General features: G+C 39.4%; 1 protein-coding gene across 5 annotated transcripts in view; it reads right to left on the bottom strand.

The window, feature by feature from the left end:
* METTL8 (methyltransferase 8, methylcytidine) overlaps positions 1 to 20,411 on the bottom strand; it is a 154,936-nt gene that overhangs the window by 13,873 nt on the left and 120,652 nt on the right. Inside the window, exon 12 of one of the 5 annotated variants that reach the window (XM_044933880.2) lies at positions 10,831 to 12,429. The exons of 2 other annotated variants lie outside the window; for them this stretch is intronic. In XM_044933880.2, coding sequence (XP_044789815.2) covers positions 12,246 to 12,429 — 184 coding nt within the window. In that variant the 3' untranslated portion in view covers positions 10,831 to 12,245. Of the gene's footprint in view, positions 1 to 10,830; positions 12,430 to 20,411 lie in introns of those variants that run through there. 2 more of the 5 variants (XM_044933896.2, XM_044933882.2) reach the window with 2 other exon arrangements.

The raw sequence follows: 20,411 nt of genomic DNA, 5'->3' as shown, positions 1-20,411 counted from the left end.
TTCTTTTTTTTTTTTTGGTTTCTATTTTTAAACATCTCTTTAAAAAATAATTGAATGTGGGGATTAAGAGATACAAACTACTATGCTAAAAATACATAAGCAACAAGTATACATTGTACAGCACAGGGAAATACAGTGATTGTTTTACAATAACTTTAAATGGAGTATAACCTATAAAAATATCAAATCACTATGTTGTACACATAATATTGTAAATCAACTATACTTTGATAAAAAATAAAATGCAACTGATTTTTTTAAAAAAAATATATTGTGGGGTTATCAGATCAGATCAGTCGCTCAGTCGTGTCCGACTCTTTGTGACCCCATGAATTGCAGCACGCCAGGCCTCCCTGTCCATCACCAACTCCTGGAGTTCACTCAGACTCATGTTCATCGAGTCAGTGATGCCATCCAGCCATCTCATCCTCTGTCGTCCCCTTCTCCTCCTGCCCCCAATCCCTCCCAGCATCAGAGTCTTTTCCAATGAGTCAACTCTTCGCATGAGGTGGCCCAAGTACTCGAGTTTCAGCTTTAGCATCATTCCTTCCAACGAAATCCCAGGGCTGATCTCCTTCAGAATGGATTGCTTGGATCTCCTTGCAGTCCAAGGGACTCTCAAGAGTCTTCTCCAACACCACAGTTCAAAAGCATCAATTCTTCGGCGCTCAGCCTTCTTCACAGTCCAACTCTCACATGCATACATGACCACAGGAAAAACCATAGCCTTGACTAGACGAATCTTTGTTGGCAAAGTAATGTCTCTGCTTTTGAATGTGCTATCTAGGTTGGTCATAACTTTCCTTCCAAGGAGTAAGCGTCTTTTAATTTCATGGCTGCAGTCACCATCTGCAGTGATTTTGGAGCCCAAAAAAATAAAGTCTGACACTGTTTCCCCATCTATTTCCCATGAAGTGGTGGGACCGGATGCCATGATCTTTGTTTTCTGAATGTTGAGCTTTAAGCCAACTTTTTCACTCTCCACTTTCACTTTCATGAAGAGGCTTTTGAGTTCCTCTTCACTTTCTGCCAAAAGGGTGGTGTCATCTGCATATCTGAGGTTATTGATATTTCTCCCGGCAATCTTGATTCCAGTTTGCACTTATAATAAGAGTGAGTTCAGAGCAATGCTATGGGAATAACCTGCAGCTATAAAATAAGGAGACCTGCAGAAATTTTAACTAAAACTGCTTTTTTCCTCAGAAAGCTTACAAAATAAACCATTTTTGCTTCATTCCTTTAGTGTTAACCTGATCACTAAGCAAGATGATTATGCTTCACTTGTTCTTTTTACCACTTGTTTTTACTGATTTCAAATATAGTCATTTAAAATAAACTTGGGCTTAGTTTCTGCTACAACTTGATGGTGAGGTAGAAGTATCTGCTTAAAAGTTAGTAGCAGACATTTGAGGAAGGAGATCCTACATGGGCATAGCTAACTCTATGCCCTGTCTGAACCAAATAGAGGAGGAGAGACAGAGAAAAAAAGTTGACTCAATAGGCTGGGCTAAAGATGGTATAGAGGATTTGGGTTAGTACAATGGTCTGGATATTTCCTTATTCTCACACATGCCATTATTGGAAAGACCACTTTGGGTCACTTTTTTTTTTCTTTTTATTCTTTTATTGAAGGATAGCTGCTTTACAGAATTTTGTTGTTTTCTGTCAAACCTCAACATGAATCAGCTTTAGGTATACATATATCCCCTCCTTGTCCTTCCCATCTTCCTCCCCATCCCACCTCTCTAGGTTGATACAGAGCCCCTGTTTGAGTTTCCTGAGTCATACAGCAAATTCCAGTTGGCTATCTATTTTACATATGGTAATGTAAGTTTCCATGTTACTCTTTTCATACATCTCACTCTCTCCTCCCCTCTCCCCATGTCCATAGTCTATTCTCTATGTCTGTTTCTCCACTGCTGTTGTGTAAATAAATTCTTTAGTACCATTTTTCTAGATTCTGTATATGTACGTTAGAATATGATATTTATCTTTCTCTTTCTGACTCACTTCATTCCGTATAATAGGTTCTAGGTTCATTCACCTCATCAGGATTGACTCAAATGTGTTCCTTTTTATGGCTGAGTAATATTACATGGTGTACATGTACCACAACTTCTTTATCCATTCATCTGTCGATGGGCATCTAGGTTGCTTCCATGTTCTAGCTGTTGTAAATAGTGCTGCAATGAACAATGGGATACATGTGTTTTTATCAATTTTGGTTTCCTCAGGGTATATGCCTAGGAGTGGGATTGCTTGGTTGTATGGTGGTTTTATTCCTAGTTTTTTAAGGAATCACCATATCATCTTCCATAGTGGCTGTATCAATTTACATTCCCACCAACAGTGCAAGAATGTTCCCTTTTCTCCACACCCTCTCCAGCATTTATTGTTTGTAGACTTTGATGATCGTCATTCTGACCAGTGTGAGGTGATATCTCATTGTGGTTTTGAATTGTATTTCTCTAATAATGAGCAATGTTAAGCATCTTTTCATGTGTTTGTTAGCCATCTGTATGTCTTCTTTGGAGAAATGTCTGTTTAGATCGTTTTCCTATTTTTTGATCGGGTTGTTTGTTTTTCTGGCATTGAGTTGTATGAGCTGCTTGTATATTTTGGAAATTAATCCTTTGTCAGTTGTTTCATTTGCCATTATTTTCTCCCACTCTGAGGGGTGTCCTTTCACCTTGCCTATAGTTTCCTTTGCTGTGCAAAAGCTTTTAAGTTTAATCAGGTCCCGCTTGTTTATTTTTGTTTTTATTTCCATTACTCTGGGAGCTGGGTCATAGATGATCTTACTTTGATTTATGTCACTAAGTGTACAGCCTATGTTTTCCTCTAAGACTTTTATGGTTTCTGGTCTTACATTTAGGTTTTTAATCCATTTTGAGTTTATCTTTGTGTATGGTGTTAGAAAGTGTTCTAATTTCATTCTTTTACACATAGCTGTCCAGTTTTCCCAGCACCATTTAGTCAAGTGGTCCTTAGGAGCATCATTACGAACAAAGCTGTTAGAAATGATGGAATTCCAGTTGAGCTATTTCAAATCCTAAAAGGTGGTGCTGTGAAAGTGCTTCACTCAATATGTCAGCAAATTTGGAAAACTCAGCAGTGGCCACAGGACTGGAAAAGGTCAGTTTTCATTCCAATCCCAAAGAAAGGCAATGCCAAAGAATGTTCTAACTATTGCACAATTGCACTCATCTCACATGCTAGTAAAGTAACAGTCAAAATTCTCCAAGCCAGGCTTCAACAAAGATGTGAAGCATGAACTTCCAGATGTTCAAGCTACATTTAGAAAAGGCAGAGGAACAAGAGATCAAATTTCCAACATCCACTGGATCATCGAAAAAGCAAGAGTTCCAGAAAAACATCTAATTCTCCTTTGTTGACTATGCCAAAGCCTGTGTGGATCACAACAAAGTGTGGAAAATTCTTCAAGAGATGGGAACACCAGACCACCTGACCTGCCTCTTGAGAAATTTGTATGCAGGTCAGAAAGCAACAGTTAGAACTGGACATGGAACAACGGACTGGTTCCAAATTGGGAAAGGAGTACATCAAGGCTGTATATTGTCACCCTGCTTACTTAACTTGTATACAGAGTATATCATGAGAAATGATGGGCTGGAGGAAACACAAGCTGGAATCAAGATTGCTGGGAGAAATATCAGTAACCTCAGATATGCAGATGACACCACCCTTATGGCAGAAAGCAAAGAAGAACTAAAGAGCCTCTTGATGAAAGTGAAAGAGGAGAGTGAAAAAGTTGGCTTAAAGCTCAACATTCAGAAAACGAAGATCATGGCATCCAGTCCCATCACTTCATGGCAAATAGATGGGGAAACAGTGACAGCTTTATTTTTGGGGGCTCCAAAATCACTGTAGATGGTGACTGCAGCCATGAAATTAAAAGACACTTGCTCCTTGGAAAAAAGTTATGACAGCATATTAAAAATCAGAGACATTACTTTGCCAACAAAGATCCATCTAGTCAAGGCTATGGCTTTTCCAGTAGTCATGTATGGATGTGAGAGTTGGACTATAAAGAAAGCTGAGGGCAAGTATTGATGCTTTTGAACTGTGGTGCTGGAGAAGACTTTTGAGAGTCCCTTGGACTGCAAGGAGATGCAACCAGTCCATCCTAAAGGAGATCAGTCCTGGGTGTTCATTGGAAGGACTGATGCTGAAGTTGAAACTCCGATACTTTAGCCACCTGATGCAAAGAACTAATTCACTGGAAAAGACTCTGATGCTGGGAAAGACTGAAGACAGGAGGAGAAGGGGATGACAGAGGATGAGATGGTTAGATGGCATCACTGACTCAATGGACATAGGTTTGGGTAGACTCCGGGAGTGATGGACAGGGAGGCTTGGCATGCTGTAGTCCATGGGGTTGCAAAGAGTCAGACATGACTGAGCGACTGAACTGAACTGAACTGTCTTTGCCCGTTGAATGTTCTTGCCTCCTTTGTCAAAAATAAGGTACCCATAGATTCCTGGGTTTATTTTTGGGCTTTCTATCTTGTTCCATTTCTGTACATTTTTGTTTTTGTGCCAGTACCATACTGTCTTAATGACTGTAGCTTTGTAGTATAATCTGAAGTCAGGAAGGTTGATTCCTCCAGCTCCATTCTTTTTTCTTGAGACTGCTTTGGCTATTCGGGGTCTTTTGTGTTTACATATGAATTGTGAAATTTTTTGTTCTAGTTCTGTGAAAAATGCCATTGGTAATTTGATAGGGATCACATTGAATCTGTAGATTGCATTTGCTGTATAGTCATTTTCACAATATTGATTCTTCCTACCCAGGAACATGGAATATCTCTCCATCTCTTTATGTCATCTTTGATTTCTTTCATCAGTGTCTTATGATTTTCTGTGTATAGTTCTTTTGTCTCCTTAGGTAAGTTTATTCCTAGATATTTAATTATTTTTGTTGCAATGGTGAACTGGATTGATTCCTTAATTTCTGTTTCTGGTTTTTCATTGTTAGCATATAGAAATGCAAGTGATTTCTGTGTATTGATTTTGTATCCTGCAACTTTGCTAATTCACTGATTAGCTCTAGTAATTTTCTGGTACTATCTTTAGTGTTTTCTATGTACAGTATCTTGTCATCTCCAAACAGTGAGAGCTTTACTTCTTTTCCCATCTGGATTCCTTTTATTTATTTTTCTTCTTTTATTGCTGAGGCTAGGACTTCCAGAACTATGTTGAATAATAGTGGTGAAAGTGGACACCCTTGCCCTGTTCCCTGATCTTAGGGGGACTGCTTTCAGTTTTTCACCATTGAGAATTATGTTTGCTGTAGGCTTATCATATATGGCCTTTACTATGTTTGAGAAGGAAATGGCAACCCACTCCAGTATTCTTGCCTGGAGAATCCCAGGGATGGAGGAGCCTGGTGGGCTGCTGTCTATGGGGTTGCACAGAGTCGGACACGACTGAAGTGACTTAGCAGCAGCAGCAGCATGTTGAGGTAGGTTCCTTTTATGCCCATTTTTTGAAGAGTTTTAATCATAAATAGGTGCTGAATTTTGTCAAAGGCTTTTTCTGCATCTATTACAATGATCGTATGGTTTTTATCTTTCAATTTGTTAATATGGTGTATCACACTGATTGGTGTATATTGAAGAATCCTTGCATTCCTAGAATAAACCCAACTTGATCATGGTGTATGAGCTTTTTGATGTGTTGCTGAATTCTGTTTGCTAAAATTTTGTTGAGAATTTTTGCATCTATGTTTATCAGTGATATTGGCCTGTAGTTTGTTTGTGTGTGTGTGTGTTATCTTTGTCTGGTTTTGGTATCAGGGTGATGGTGGCCTTGTAGAATGAGTTTGGAAGTGTCCTTCCTGTGCAATTTTTTGAAAGTTTTAGAAGGATAGGCATTAGCTCTTCTATAAATGTTTGATAGAATTCTCCTGTGAAGCCATCTGGTCCTGGGCTTTTGTTTTTTGAGAGAGTTTTGATCACAGCTTCAATTTCAGTGCTTGTAATTGGATTGTTCATAATTTCTATTTCTTCCTGGTTGAGTCTTGGAAGATTGAACTTTTCTAAGTATCTGTCCATTTCTTCCAGGTTATCCATTTTATTGCCATATAGCTGTTCATAATAGTCTCTTATAATTCTTTGTATTTCTACACTGTCTGTTGTAATCTCTCCTTTTTCATTTCTAATTTTATTAATTTGATTCTTCTCTTTTTTTCTTGATGAGTGTGGCTAAGGGTTTATCAGTTTTGTTTATCTTCTCAAAGAACCAGCTTTTAGTTTTATTAATCTGTGCTATTGTTTCTTTCATTTCTTTTTCACTTATTTCTGCTCAGATCTTTATGATTTCTTTCCTTCTACTAATTTTGGGAGCTTTTGTTCTTTTTCCAGTTGTTTTAGGTGTAAAGTTAGGTTGTCTATTCAATGTTTTTTCTTGTTTCTTGAGGTAGGATTGTATTGCTATAAACTTCCCTCTTAGAACTGCTTTTGCTGCATCCCATAGGTTTTGAGTTGTCATGTTTTCTTTGTCATTTGTTTCTAGAAATTTTTTGATTTCCTTTTGAATTTCTTCAGTAACCTATTGGTTATGTAGAAATGTGTTGCTTAATCTCCATATGTTTGTGTTTCTTACAGTTTTTTTTTTCTTGTAATTGATATCTAGTCTCATAGCATTGTGGTTGGAGAAGATGCTTGATATGATTTCAACTTTCTTAAATTTACTGAGGTTTGATTTGTGACCCAAGATGTGGTGTATCCTGGAGAATGTTCCATGTGCACTTGAGAAGAAGGTGTATTCTTCTGCATTTGGATGGAATGTCCTGAAGATATCAATGAGATCCATCTTATCTAATGTATCATTTAAGACTTGCGTTTCCTTATTAATTTTCTATTTTGATGATCTGTCCATTGGTGCGAGTGGGGTGTTAAAGTCTCCTACTATTATTGTGTTACTGTCAATTTCTCCTTTTATGTCTGTTAGTGTTTGTCTTATGTATTGAGGTGCTCCTATGTTGGGTGCATAGGTATTTACAATTGTTGTATCTTCCTCTTGGATTGATCCTTAGATCATTATGTAGTATCCTTCCTTATCTCTTGTAATCTTATTTTAAAGTCTGTTTTGTCTGATATGAGGATTGCTACTCCAGCTTTCTTTTCCTTCCCATTTGCATGGAATATATTTTTCCTTCCTCTCACTTTCAGTCTTTATGTGTCTTTAGGTCTGAAGTGGGTTTCTTGTAGACAGCATATATATGGGTCTTGTTTTTTTATCCATTCAGTCAGTCTGTGACTTTTGGTTGGAGCATTTAATTCATTTACGTTTAAAGTAATTATTGATATATATGTTCCTATTGCCATTTTTTTAATTGTTTGGGGTAGACTTTGTAGATCTTTGTTCTTCTCTTGTATTTCTTGACTATATAAGTCCCTTTAACCTTTGTTGTAAAGCTGGTTTGGTGGTACTGAATTCTCTTAACTTTTGCTTGTCTGAAAAGCTTTTTATTTCTCCATCAATTTTGAATGAAATCCTTGAAGATTTCACAGTAAGCTTGGTTGTAGATTTTTCCCTTTCAGTATTTTAAATATATCCTGCCATTCCCTTCTGGACTGCAAAGTTTCCACTGAAAGATCAGCTGTTAAGTGTATGGGGTTTTCCTTGTATGTTACTTGTTGCTTTTCCCTTGCTGCTTTTAATATTCTTTCTTTGTGTTTAGTCTTTGTTAGTTTGATTAGTATGTGTCTTGGCATGTTTCTCCTTGAGTTTATCCTGTATGGGACTTTTTGTGCCTCTTGGACTTGAATGACTATTTCCTTTTCCATGTTGGAGAAATTTTCAACTATAATCTCTTTAAAAAAATTTCTCATACACTTTTTTCTTCTCTTCTTCTGGGACCCCTATAATTTGAGTGTTGGTGTATTTGATATTGTCCCAGAGGTCTCTGAGACTATCCTCAGTTCTTTTCCTACTTTTTACTTTATTCTGCTCTTCAGAAGTTATTTCCACCATTTTATCTTCCAGCTCACTGATTTGTTCTGCTTCAGATATGCTGTTATTGATTCCTTCTAGAATATTTTTAATTTCAGTGACTGGTTGTTTGTCTCTGTACATTTATTCTTTAATTCTTCTAGGTCTTTTTAAATTGATGCTTGCATTTTCTCCATTTTGTTTTCAAGGTTTTTGATCAACTTTACTATCATTATTCTGAATTCTCTTTCAGGGAGTTTGCCTATTTCCTCTTCATTTATTTGGGCTTCTGTGTTTCTAGCTTGTTCCTTCATTTGTGTAGTATTTCTCTGCCTTTTCATTATTTTTTTAACTTACTGTGTTTGAGATCTCCTTTTCCCAGGCTTCAGAGTTGAATTCTTTCTTCCTTTTGGTTTCTGCCCTCCTAAGGTTGGTTGAACTGTGGTGTTGGAGAAGACTCTTGAGAGTCCCTTGGACTGCAAGGACATCCAACCAGTCCATTCTGAAGGAGATCAGCCTTGGGATTTCTTTGGAAGGAATGGTGCTAAAGCTGAAAGTCCAGTACTTTGGCCACCTCATGCGAAGAGTTGACTCATTGGAAAAGACTCTGGTGCTGGGAGGGATTGGGGGCAGGAGGAGAAGGGGACGACAGAGGATGAGATGGCTGGATGGCATCACTGACTTGATGGACGTGAGTCTGAGTGAACTCCAGGAGTTGGTGATGGACAGGGAGGCCTGGCATGCTGCAATTCATGGGGTCGCAAAGAGTCGGACACAACTGAGCGACTGAAATGAACTGAACCGAAGGTTGGTCCAGTGGTTTGTGTAAGCTTTGTATAGGGTGAGATTTGTGCTAAGTTTTTGTTTGTTTGCTTGTTTGTTTTCCTCTGATGAGGAAGGCTGAGTGAGGTGGTAATCCTGTCTGCTGATGATTGGATTTGTGTTTTTGTTTTGTTTGTTGCTTGAGGTGTCCTGCACAGGATGCCAGTGGTGGTTGGGTGATGCCAGGTCTTGTATTCAAGTGGTTTCCTCTGTGTGAGTTCTCACTATCTGATACTCCCTAGGGTTAGTTCTCTGGTAGTCTAGGGTCTTGGAGTCAGTACTCCCACTCCAAAGGCTCAGGGCTTGCTCTCTGGTCAGAAATGAAGATTCCACAAGTGGTTTCTTATGGCATTAAGTGATATTAAAACAAATATCCCAAAATGAGAAACCAAAGATGAACTCCAGACAAATGGCAGTTACAAAATCAGGCAAGTAATAATTAAAATAATGGAATATACACATATACATATACACCCATGAGGAAAGTCAAAACAGTACAACAATAATAAAGTACAATAGATTGATCCAGTGAACCAAGGAAATCAAAAATTATATTTATCAGTTAAGAACAAAACTAATTAAAGCACAAAGTGGAAAACAAAACTAAAGCAAGGTGCCATGTGGGGAATAAAACAATGAAAACAAAACTAACAAATATGTTGAGAAGAAAGGAAAGAAAGAATAGATATGCAAAGTTAAATAGAGGTAGATGAAGAAGATTTATATACATTAAAGATTAACTACAAGGGGAAAAGAACAGTAGAAAAGGCAAAAAAAAAAGGAATAAATGTAGAAAAATAAAATAGGTTTAAAAAATTAAAATTAAAAAAGAGAAAAGAAAAAAAAAAAATAAAGGAAACTCCCCAGAACTACAAAAGCACAAGATATAGCAGAGGTTTATAACAACAATAAAAAATGTGACTGAGAAAAAAAAGCTCAAAAGCTTAATTAGATTTCATAGTGCCAATAAAATTGACAACTACTATAGAGGGGGGAAAAGGGGAAAAGAAAAAAGAAAAACATCCAGAAGAATCTAGAGAATAAGTCAAAACATAAGAATAATAAATGTTTTTCTTGAGTCACTGCTGTCAGAGTTGTTTCCCTCGCTGGGAGTCACAGTCCACCTCACCTCCCTAGGACGCCCTCCAACACTGTGCTGATCTCTAGACCTGTTGTGGGGGCAGCTCAGATTCTAATCTGGTCCTATTCCTCTGTATTCTTGCCTCCAATGTCCGTAGCTATCAGAACTAGTGTGTTTTATTTTGTGGGAGCTATCAATGTCCTTTTATATATTCCATAAACAGAGTCTGCCTAGTTGAGCATGTGGGTTTAATCTGCAGCTTGTACAGCTGGTGGGAAGGTTTTGGTTCTTCTTCCTTAGTCACACCACCCCTGGGTTTCAATTGCGGTTTTATTTCCACCTCTGCATGTGGGCAGTCCACTGGGGTTTGCTCCTGGAGCTGCGCTGGAGGACTTGGGTTTGCCCCTGTGAGGGCCAGGTGTGGAGGTGGTGCAGCTGCTTGGGTTGCAGGGGTTCTGGCAGCACCAGGTACTCAGCGGGGTTGGCAGCTAGGGCAGCAGGAAATATAGTGCTCTAGAAGGTTATGCCAACCAGTATTGGCCAATACGCTCCAGTGTTCTTGCCTAGAGAACCCTGCTCCCTGAAGAGAAGCCAGGCAGGCCACAGTCTACAGGGTCACAAAGAGATGGACACTACCAAAGTGAACCTGCATGGATAGATGCAAGACTTTTTTTTTGTCTGTGGCAGCTCTGCCCCAGTGAGAGTTGAGCACGAAAGTGGCGCAGCTGCTTGACTTGTGGGTACCCTGGCAGTGCCAAGTGTGCAAGGACACGGACTGCCTCAGCCACAGGAGTTATGGCCCTATCAGAGTCTTTTTTTGAGGCTCTTGTAGCTGGCGATCAGAAGGCCTCTTTGGCCAGTCTTTCTCCATAGCTCTGCTGGTTCAGGCACTTAGAGGGCTCCCTTGCCTGGGGTCCTTCTCTGTTGTTCTGCGCATCAGGCACATAGAAGGCCCCCCCCTCCCCCGCCCCGGTTGGGGTCCTACTTTGTAGATTGGTGCGTCAGGCACTTAAAGGCGCACCCTGGGTGGGATCTTACTCTGTGGTTCAGTGCATCAGGAGTTTGATGGGCCAGCCTGTCCTTCAGCTGCCGATACTGGCATGTGGGGAGAGAGAGGCTATGGTGATGGCTCCAGTACCTATGCGTGGCTCAGTACTGTCACCTTGCTTCCATGGCTGCCCGACTTTCCTCCACCAGCATTTCCCACCACAATCTCCTCCCTCCCATCTCCTCGATCTGTCTCTCTGTAGTCAACAGCAGCTCTTGCTCCACAATCCCTAAACTCCAGCTCCCAGCTACTGCACCTTCCGGAGGATCTACGTCCCTGTCCAGGCTGTGGCAAGGACTGTCTGATTCTCATTCCATTTAGGCTGCCACAGACTAGCTGTTTCACTCTCAGCCTTAAATGTTTCTCCTCTGACTCAGACAATTGCCCCGCTGTGGGACTCGGACCCACGGAGGGCAGGTGCAGTCCTACTAATGCTCCTGTTTTTCCCCCTAGTTCCTTTGTCCTACCGAGTTTTGCGTGAGTCTATATATTCTTTTTTTCCAGTCAGGGACTCCTGTCCGCTCTCAGCTGGTGTTCTGCATGCACTTCTGTGTCTGAAGGTGTATTCCTGATGTATCTATGGAGAGAGATGTACCCCACGTCTGCCTACTCCTCTGCCATCTTGTTCTCTTCCTTGTGTCATTTTTTACAGCCTTATGTTATTTGTGTTTTTTTCCAAGAATATGGGTTTTGCTTCCCTACATAGAGAGCAGACTCCTTGATGGTAGGGATCCCACTTTGACCTCTCTGAAAGTACAGCAACTGGTTCACAGTAGGTGTGGCAAAATTAACGAGGAGGAAAAATGCTTTATATTTTGTAAACACAAATGAGTTAAAAAGTGATTGTAGGGAATTCCCTGGAAGTCTGGTGGTTAGAACTTGGTGCTTTCACTGCTAGGACCTGGGTTACATCCCTAATTGAGGACTAAGATCCTGCAGGTTATGCAGTGCGGCCAAAAACCAAAAAATTATTGTAGGGATCAAGCCAGGAGGATAGAGAGGGGCTGGGAAGAAATATGTTACCACTTGGTACCTGTTTTTTTTTCAGCTTTGTTGAAGTATAATTGACAAATAAAATGGTAAGATATTTAAAATGTATATTGTAATGACATACGTATGCATTGTGAAAGAATATTGAGTAAAACAAGTAGGTAATAAGATAGTGTATGGTGTGTGGCAAGAAAAATATCAAGGTGAGTGGTGTGACTTAGATTTTTTTTTTCCTATTTGCTCATTTGTATGTTCTACTTCCTTTACAAGAGGCATTTTTTTGTTTTTACAAAAGTATTTTTTAAATTGAATGAAATTCTGCATTCTCATTAAGAATTTGGACACTCAGAAGACTTCAAAATTCTCACCCATGTTCAACGGCTCAGAGGTGTTCTTACCTGGGGAGTGGGATGTGGGTACATTCCTTTCAGTGGAGGATAAGCTGCCACTCTTCAAACAACTCAGAAAGGTCTTAAATGAACAGGGCTCAAGAAACCAACATAGACGCCTCTGGGATACTGGAAACAACCTAATGGCCCAACATTATGGGATTTTAAAAGTAAATTATGGTACCTCCAGATAATTGGAATATTTGCAGCCATTAAAATCTGTTGTTTATAAGAATAGTTAATAACACGGGAAATGCTCAAATTTAACATTAAATCTAAAAAGTTACATGCAGTGTTATGCTATTTCAAAAGAGAATTATACATGTAATTTAATTTTCAAAAGGAAATAGACCCAAATATTAATAAACATTATCCCTGGGTGATAAAAATATGAATAATTTTGGCTTCTTTACCCTTTTGCTATTTTCAAAAATTCTACCATGACTTACTTTTATAATTAGAACACACACAATATTATTATTATAATTATTTTTAAAGAAGTTGTCTTACAGAACTGGAGAGTGGTTTGTGGCACTGAAGCAGACAACTTGGATGTAAATTCTGGTTCAGCCAGGCTGGCAAGCCACTGTCCCCTTTTGGGTCTCAATTTCCTTATCTTAAAACAGACATGAAAGTGAAAGTGAAGTCGCTCAGTCGTGTCCAACTCTTTGCGACCCCATGGACTGTAGCCCACCAGGTTCCTCTGTCCATGGGACTTCCCAGGCAAGAATACTGGAGTGGGTTGCCATTTCCTTCTCCAGGGGATTTTCCCAACCCAGGGATCGAACCCGGGTATCTGGCATTGCGGGCAAATGCTTTTACCGTCTGAGCCACCAGGGAAGTACAAATGATAGCATCTAATAGGATGACTATAAGATTAAATGAGTTAGTTCATAATTAAGTACTTAACATAATGCCTGGTAGTAAGCATCCACCAATTAATCTATCATTACTACTATTATACATGAAACAATGGAATGGTTCAAAATTGGGAAAGGAGTATGTCAAGGCTGTACATTGTCCTGCTTATTTAACATCTATGCAGAGTACATCATGTGAAATGCTGGGCTGGATGAAGTGCAAGCTGGAATCAAGATTGGTGGCAGAAATATCAATAACCTCAGATATGCAGATAACACCATCCTAATGGCAGAAAGTGAAAAGGAACTAAAGAACCTCTTGATGAAAGTGAAAGAGGAAGAGTGAAAGAGTTGGCTTAAAACTCAACATTCAAAAAAACGAAGATCATGGCATCCGGTCTCATCACTTCATGGAAAATCAATGGGGAAACAAAGGGAACAGTGACTGAGTTTCTTTTCTTGGGCTCCAAAATCACTGCAGAAGGTGACTGCAGCCATGAAATTAAAAGAGGTTTGCTCCTTGGAAGAAATGCTATGATCAACATAGACAGCATGTTAAAAAGTAGAGACATTACTTTGCTGACAAAAGTCCATCTGGTCAAAGCTATGGTTTTTCCAGTAGTCATGTATGGATGTGAGAGTTGGACCATAAAGAATGCTGAGTGCCGAAAAATTAATGCTTAAGAGTCCCTTGGATTGCAAGGAAATCAAAGCAGTCAGTCCTACAGGAAGTCAACCCTGAATATTCATTGGAAGGACTGATGCTGAAGCTTCAATACTTTGACCTCCTGATGTGAAGAGTTGACTCATTGGAAAAGACCCTGATGCTGGGCAAGATTGAAGGTAAGAGTAGAAGGGGGCAGCACAGGATTAGATGGTTGGATGTCATCATTAACTCAATGGACATGAGTTTGAGGAAACTTTCAGAGATAGTGAAGAACAGGGAAGCCTGGCATGCTGCAGTCCATGGGGTCCAAAGAGTTGGACATGACTGGGTGACTAAACAACAATAACTACTATTATTATTGTAGATTGAAAGTTTCATCCTCTTACCTATTTATGAGTTTAGCTCTTTCAATCAAGGCTATTTTCTGAATATAATCACAGACCTCCAAGACCAAGGGGACTGCATACAATATAATTGCAAAGAATTATAACAATTTCCTTGAGGACTGGGTATTTAGGTATTCAATTAGGCAACAGAGAGCAAACTGTGGCTAGAGAGCAACCACAGGTGCTTTTCCTCTTTTTCTGTGACTTTAATGCTCCAGGTGGGATCACTGAGTTAAACCTGTTTATTCAGAGTAGAAGGCTAAAGGAGCTCTGTCTGAATTTTCTTTGGTAGGCTCTAAATTTAGAGCTGTGTCTCTACCTCTAAGAATTCAGTTCAATCTCACAATCCAAATTTGGTTGAAGAGATTCCCTGCTCTATTACCCAGCTAATAAGAGGCAGATCTGGGATTTGAACTTATGTCTATCTGACTCCACATGTCAGTATTTAATTTATATAATATACTGGCTACCAACTGAAACATGAGACATTTCAAGAAGGCCACTTTATCCAAGACCCAACAGTGAGACATAGAGAGGATCAGTTTGTTTCCCACTTCTCATTCCTAAATGTCATCAGCATAAAACAAATCAAGATTTAGCATGGCATTTGTACAAAAATCAGCTCCTGACTCTAAAATAGAGCATAGTGCAGAAGGGACCTACTTTATTCATAAAACAGAGAAGGGGTTATAAAAGAGGCCCCATGCATACCATGGATTGGGCTAGAAACCTGTGTCCCAGTGTCATTATCTCAGTTAAGACTGCAACTCAGGTGACACCTTAGGAAGGGAGGGGTGGCTTGGTGCTCTGACAGCCTGGAGTTCCCTGGCTCCTGCAGGGCTTACAGTCTGTGTGATCAATCCCCATCTGTTGTCTGTATCTCTGCCTACTGAGTGGTGATCTCTTTCACATGTCTCGTTATTCCTTAAAAACTAGAATATCACCACCTCTGTGAAGCCCACCCCTACTCTCTGAGGACAGCTAATCATGTCCTCCCTACTGAGCTTACTAGTTCTGGGCCTGTTCCTTCGCATCATTGCTTCGCACACTGTGTATTGTTCTTTGTCCTGTCACAATCCCAGTTAACCCTCTGAGGTCAAAGACTACAATATTCTTTTTTAAGGTTGATGGGAGAATAAATTGAGATGATGTAAGTAAAGTGATAGTGTCTGGTACATAACAGGTGTTCAATAAATGTTCTCTTACCTTGTTGTCTCACTTGATGCAGTACTCAGAGCAATTCCTTCAAGGTCATGGTTTCTAAGCATATTTTTCTTGAATAAATGAATGAGTAAATTAACAAGTGCATTCCACCTCTTGCTCCAGAGCAGGCATCACATCTTATACTGACCTGTATCTCCTGGAATATCTGCTTCCCTATATTTGTATCCTCTGAAACATCTGTAACAATAATGATCACTTGACTGGGAAAAGTATATAACATGACTGGCTTTCTCTTCTTGCAAAGGATGTTGCTAGATGCAACAATTACCTCTGGGGCAGCTGCAGGAAAAATATTTTCTATCATCTGTTTCATCTTGAATAAGTGAGATTGCCAGGGGTCTTATAGACAAAAACTTTAAATCTTGCTAGTAAAACTCAACCCACTTGCCAAAGAGAGGGCTGTTTTCCTTTCTTTCTTTCTAAACAGTTAACAACCAGTATAAACTACAGAAGGATAAGCCCTCCAAAAGTGAGAACCCTGATGAAATCCAAGTGTTGACTGTTAGATCCTAAGTAAGGTCTCGAAAATCTCATTTATTTCCATGTCCCCATGCCAGCATCACAGGTACTCAAAAAGTCTTTCTTTAATAAAGTTCCTTTTAAGGAGATAAAGAGAAGGAAAGTGATGATTTCTGCAGTGTGATTTTGTGATGGTCTGTGGCTTTAAAGGCAAATAGTCCATAGGAAAGATGGAAAAACTAAGAATTCACATAGCTGGATAGCGTTACACAATTGTAAAAACATTTTCCCCATATGTTATTTAGTATTAATTGCATAGCATTAATTGAACCCTTACTGTACAATAGGTGAGTTAAATACCATTGTGTTTGATCCTGACAACAAATCTTGAAATGTTATGGCAGTGCTCATCTTATAGTTGGAAAAAAATATGCTTGGGCAGACTAAATGATTTGCCCAGGGCCACAGACCAATACTGATTACCATTCCCCCCATTAACATATGGGCTTCATGAGGGCAGCATCTATAGCTCCTAGAATAGTACCTGGCATATAGTAGATGCTAAACAAATATCTGGTGAAGAATTAACCTGGTTGACTGACTCCAAAGCCTTAGGTCTCTCTGTAATTTCACCTGTTACTTTGTAAAAAAAAATTTTTTTTTTAAGAATCCAGAGGTAGCACCCTCTTTACACCCATGAGGAACTGAGGTTCTGGGAGATAAAGTTAATTTGCCTACAGCTAACATGGAAAGTTATGACCAACCTAGATAGCATATTGAAAAGCCGAGATATTACTCTGCCAACAAAAGTCCATCTAGTCAAGGCTATGGTTTTTCCAGTGGTCATGTATGGAGGTGAGAGTTGGACTGTGAAGAAAGCTGAGCACCAAAGAATTGATGCTTTTGAACTGTGGTGTTGGAGAAGACTTGAGAGTCCCTTGGACTGCAAGGAGATCCAACCAGTCCATCCTAAATGAGATCAGTCCTGGGTGTTCATTGGAAGGACTGATGCTAAAGCTGAAACTCCAATACTTCGGCCACCTCATGCAAAGAGTTGTATCATTGGAAAAGACCCTGATGCTGGGAGGGATTGGGGGCAGGAGGAGAAGGGGATGACAGAGGATGAGATGGATGGGTGGCATCACCGACTCAATGGACATGAGTTTGGGTGAACTCCGGGAGTTGGTGATGGACAGGGAGGCCTGGCGTGCTGCGATTCATGGGGTTGCAAAGAGTCGGACACGACTGAGCGACTGAACTGAACTGAACAAGGATAGCTGTGCCAGGACTGGGGCTCAAGGTTCCAGAGTCCTGGCAGTATTTTCTGCTGGCTAGTCTGCCTAGAGGCCATGGGACAGACACAACCTATAGCCTGCTTTCTCCCCCCAGGAAAATCCAAGGAGCCTGGCCTGAAGAGAAACAGTTAAGAAAGAGTTAGGGCAGGGAAAGGATAAATTAGGAATATGGAATTAACAGATACACACTAACATATATAAAATATATAAACAAGGATTTACTGTGTAGCACAGGGAACTATATTTAATGTCTTGTAATAACCTATATTGGAAAATAATTAGAAAAAGGAATATATGTGTGTGTATATGTGTGTGTGTATGTGTGTGTATATAGAATCATTTTTCTGTATACCCCAAACTAACACAATCTTGTAAATCAACTGTACTTCAATAAAAAAAAAGTGACATCCAAGACTTTCTGTCTAGGAACCAAAAGACAGCCTGATGCTTGAAGAAAAATTTGTCCCCCAATAGATAAGTGGACATTTGAGAGTTACTTTCTTATTATACCAGAATTTGATGTTTTGAGACAGGTCTAGTCTCATGGTAATGTCTAGCCTGGTTAGACCTGACTAGTTAGACATCAAATACAGTAGCTACTTCATCACACAATTGTTTTTTTTCTCTTAATCATATTATTTAAGGCTTCAAATGGTCTACGGACCTTAAATTTTTTCAAAGATGAGATATGTGTTCAATTAAACATCTCAAGGTTATGCGAACATCATAAAAATATTTTGCCAAATACACTTTTCTACTCTTTTTTTATTTTGAATGCCAAAGAAAGTGTCTCTGTATATCCCAATGTTATTATAAGTTAGTAGCTATGCCAACTCCTATATTGATTTGTTAAGTACCCAGCTGGGTATGTCCCTATGCTAGGTATAGTGTAAAACAAGTAAGTAAATATATATACATAAGAAAATAAAAGTTTACAATATTCTATATAGCAATAAAAAGGTCATGAAAAAGGAGACAAACTTATACCAAACCCACAGACAATAAAATAAACCTTTTATTATCTGGTATAATAGACAATGAAATATTTATAGCTCTAAAGGTCAAGGAACTAGCCCATCTCACCTGTCATTCCTTTTTTGCTTTCAGGCTATCCTTCCTCTTTCTTTTCCATTAAAAAATCATACTTTTCAAATCATCAGTATCAGTGGAGACAAAGCAATGCCTATTCTGGTTACATCCACCTCAGGAATCCCCAAACCTAAGCATCTGGCAACAGCTTGCAGAACAGCCATACAAAGTAGTCCTGGTGGGGAGAGAAGTCATCAACCTGCTAGCAGCGCATGTGCTGACAAAGCCCCACAAAGGAGATTATACGTGGGCATAAACAGCCACATGGATATGCAGTTTGTAGCTGACACATCAGTCCCTGGATTCTCACACTGTGCCTGCTGTATGCCCTGGCAGAGCTCACTCCGAGGACACTGTGGAGCATGGCAGCCATGTTTTCCTTGGCTATTGTCCTTTCCCTCATCTCCACATTTAATAACTCCACATTGTGCAGTGAAATCCTTGGCAAGGTAAGAAAGAAATCAAGCCCGGAAGTCACTGGAAGGGATCTGTGACTGTCTCTTGCCCTTCTCTCTTCTCCTGGGTGCACTTTTGCTCTCCCCTAATTTTTCCATCTTATACATCGTTTACTGTTTTCTAAATATAGACTTGCTAAAACCACAGTGGAAAGATCATCTCTTGAAACCAGAGCGATAGCAAGTAATGCACCCAGCAGGCAAATCGCAAAACAAATAGAGGGTGCACTCAGCACTTTTGCTTCTGCTGCACAAAGAACCCAAATAAGGCTCCTGGAAACACTGGTTGAGTAATCAAGTCCTTTTCCTGGATGTACAACAGAACAGCTTTGGGAGATAACCAATTCAGCTCATGTAATTGTACACTCATCTGGAAGAGCAAAAGGAAGCACAAAAAGAGAGAAAAAGGGAGTGGGCCAAACTTCAACTGCTCACCCCCCTTCTGCACCTGCCATGACTTGCAAGCATAATATCATGTCCCAGCTGGCCACATGTCCTGAATTCTGAGACCCCAAGACACCCATTGCCCTTGGAATTAAAGAATTACAAATGGAATTTTTGCACCTGCAAATTAAAAAAAAAAAAAAAAGATGGTAGTGAGAGAGCTTAGAAAAGTTCCTTTGAAACATTTCTATCACCCTTGTTAGGCTGTGTTTTGTGCCCCTGGTGAATGCTAGCCAGACATATGAGTAAAGGATCCTGAGGACCATTTGGCTGTTTCACTGAAATTAATTTTGGTTCCTACAGATTAACCAAAAAGACATGCACTGGATGCAGGTGTGCCAAAGCTTGTGTTAGGAGCAAAGCCAGCAAATTTTGTGGAGCTGGTTAATGACTCCTGCAAAATTAATTTAAATTGAAATAGGATAAGAACATATGGAAAGAATCCGTCATTCCCCATTTTGAGTGAATATTATTTTAGCATGCATAGATTTCTGATATAATTTTCTTTCTTTCCCTTAAAGGACTGGGATGTACTCACACACAAAGTCTTTTTGCAAAAGAAAAGATTTTTTTCCCCAGGAAGGAGAAGATATGTGTTTCATAAATCTTTTTTCTTGTCTGATGCTGAAACATATATCTGGGCCTTCACAGGAACTGATAAAAGCCCTTGCAGAAAACACAACTCTGTTCTCAGGGTAATTATGCTTTCCTAGTGCCTGGACACTGGCTCTGGCTTCCATTTAGAATAAGATCTGGACCCACTTATTATGCATGTCCACATTAACTGGACGGTTTCTAGCATTTAAATGTGAAATGAGGAGAAAGCGCAGAGGCAATGGCAAAAGAATGGAAAATATAAAAGAAAAATATTTTTCAAGTGTTTGGAAAGAAATGACTACATTAACAAAAATCCCACAGCCACATGTTCACACTCTTGTACTCCCATTTCATGTGCAAAGCCATTTCCAAAGTTTGGCTCCAGTTCTTCTCAAGGGGAATAAGACAGAAGTAGACACACCCATTTTAAGGGATAGGTTCCCAGAGTAGGACTTAACATCAGTGTAGTCTCTTCTTCTCCACAGATATTCTTCTAATACTATTTATACTTTATTTACCTAAGTTATTTATGCCTTGTTCCAGAAAATATTTAAGGAAATATTATTTATATAAATCCTCATCCACATCAACTAGATATTTAATGATATTTACTTAATGATATTTATTCATTCTTTGTTCAACAAAC

Source organism: Bubalus bubalis, chromosome 2 (genome assembly GCF_019923935.1).
Source record: "Bubalus bubalis isolate 160015118507 breed Murrah chromosome 2, NDDB_SH_1, whole genome shotgun sequence".
Lineage (NCBI taxonomy): Eukaryota > Metazoa > Chordata > Mammalia > Artiodactyla > Bovidae > Bubalus > Bubalus bubalis.
Note: the sequence above shows the minus strand (reverse complement) of the source record. Positions and strands in the feature narration are given on the sequence as shown.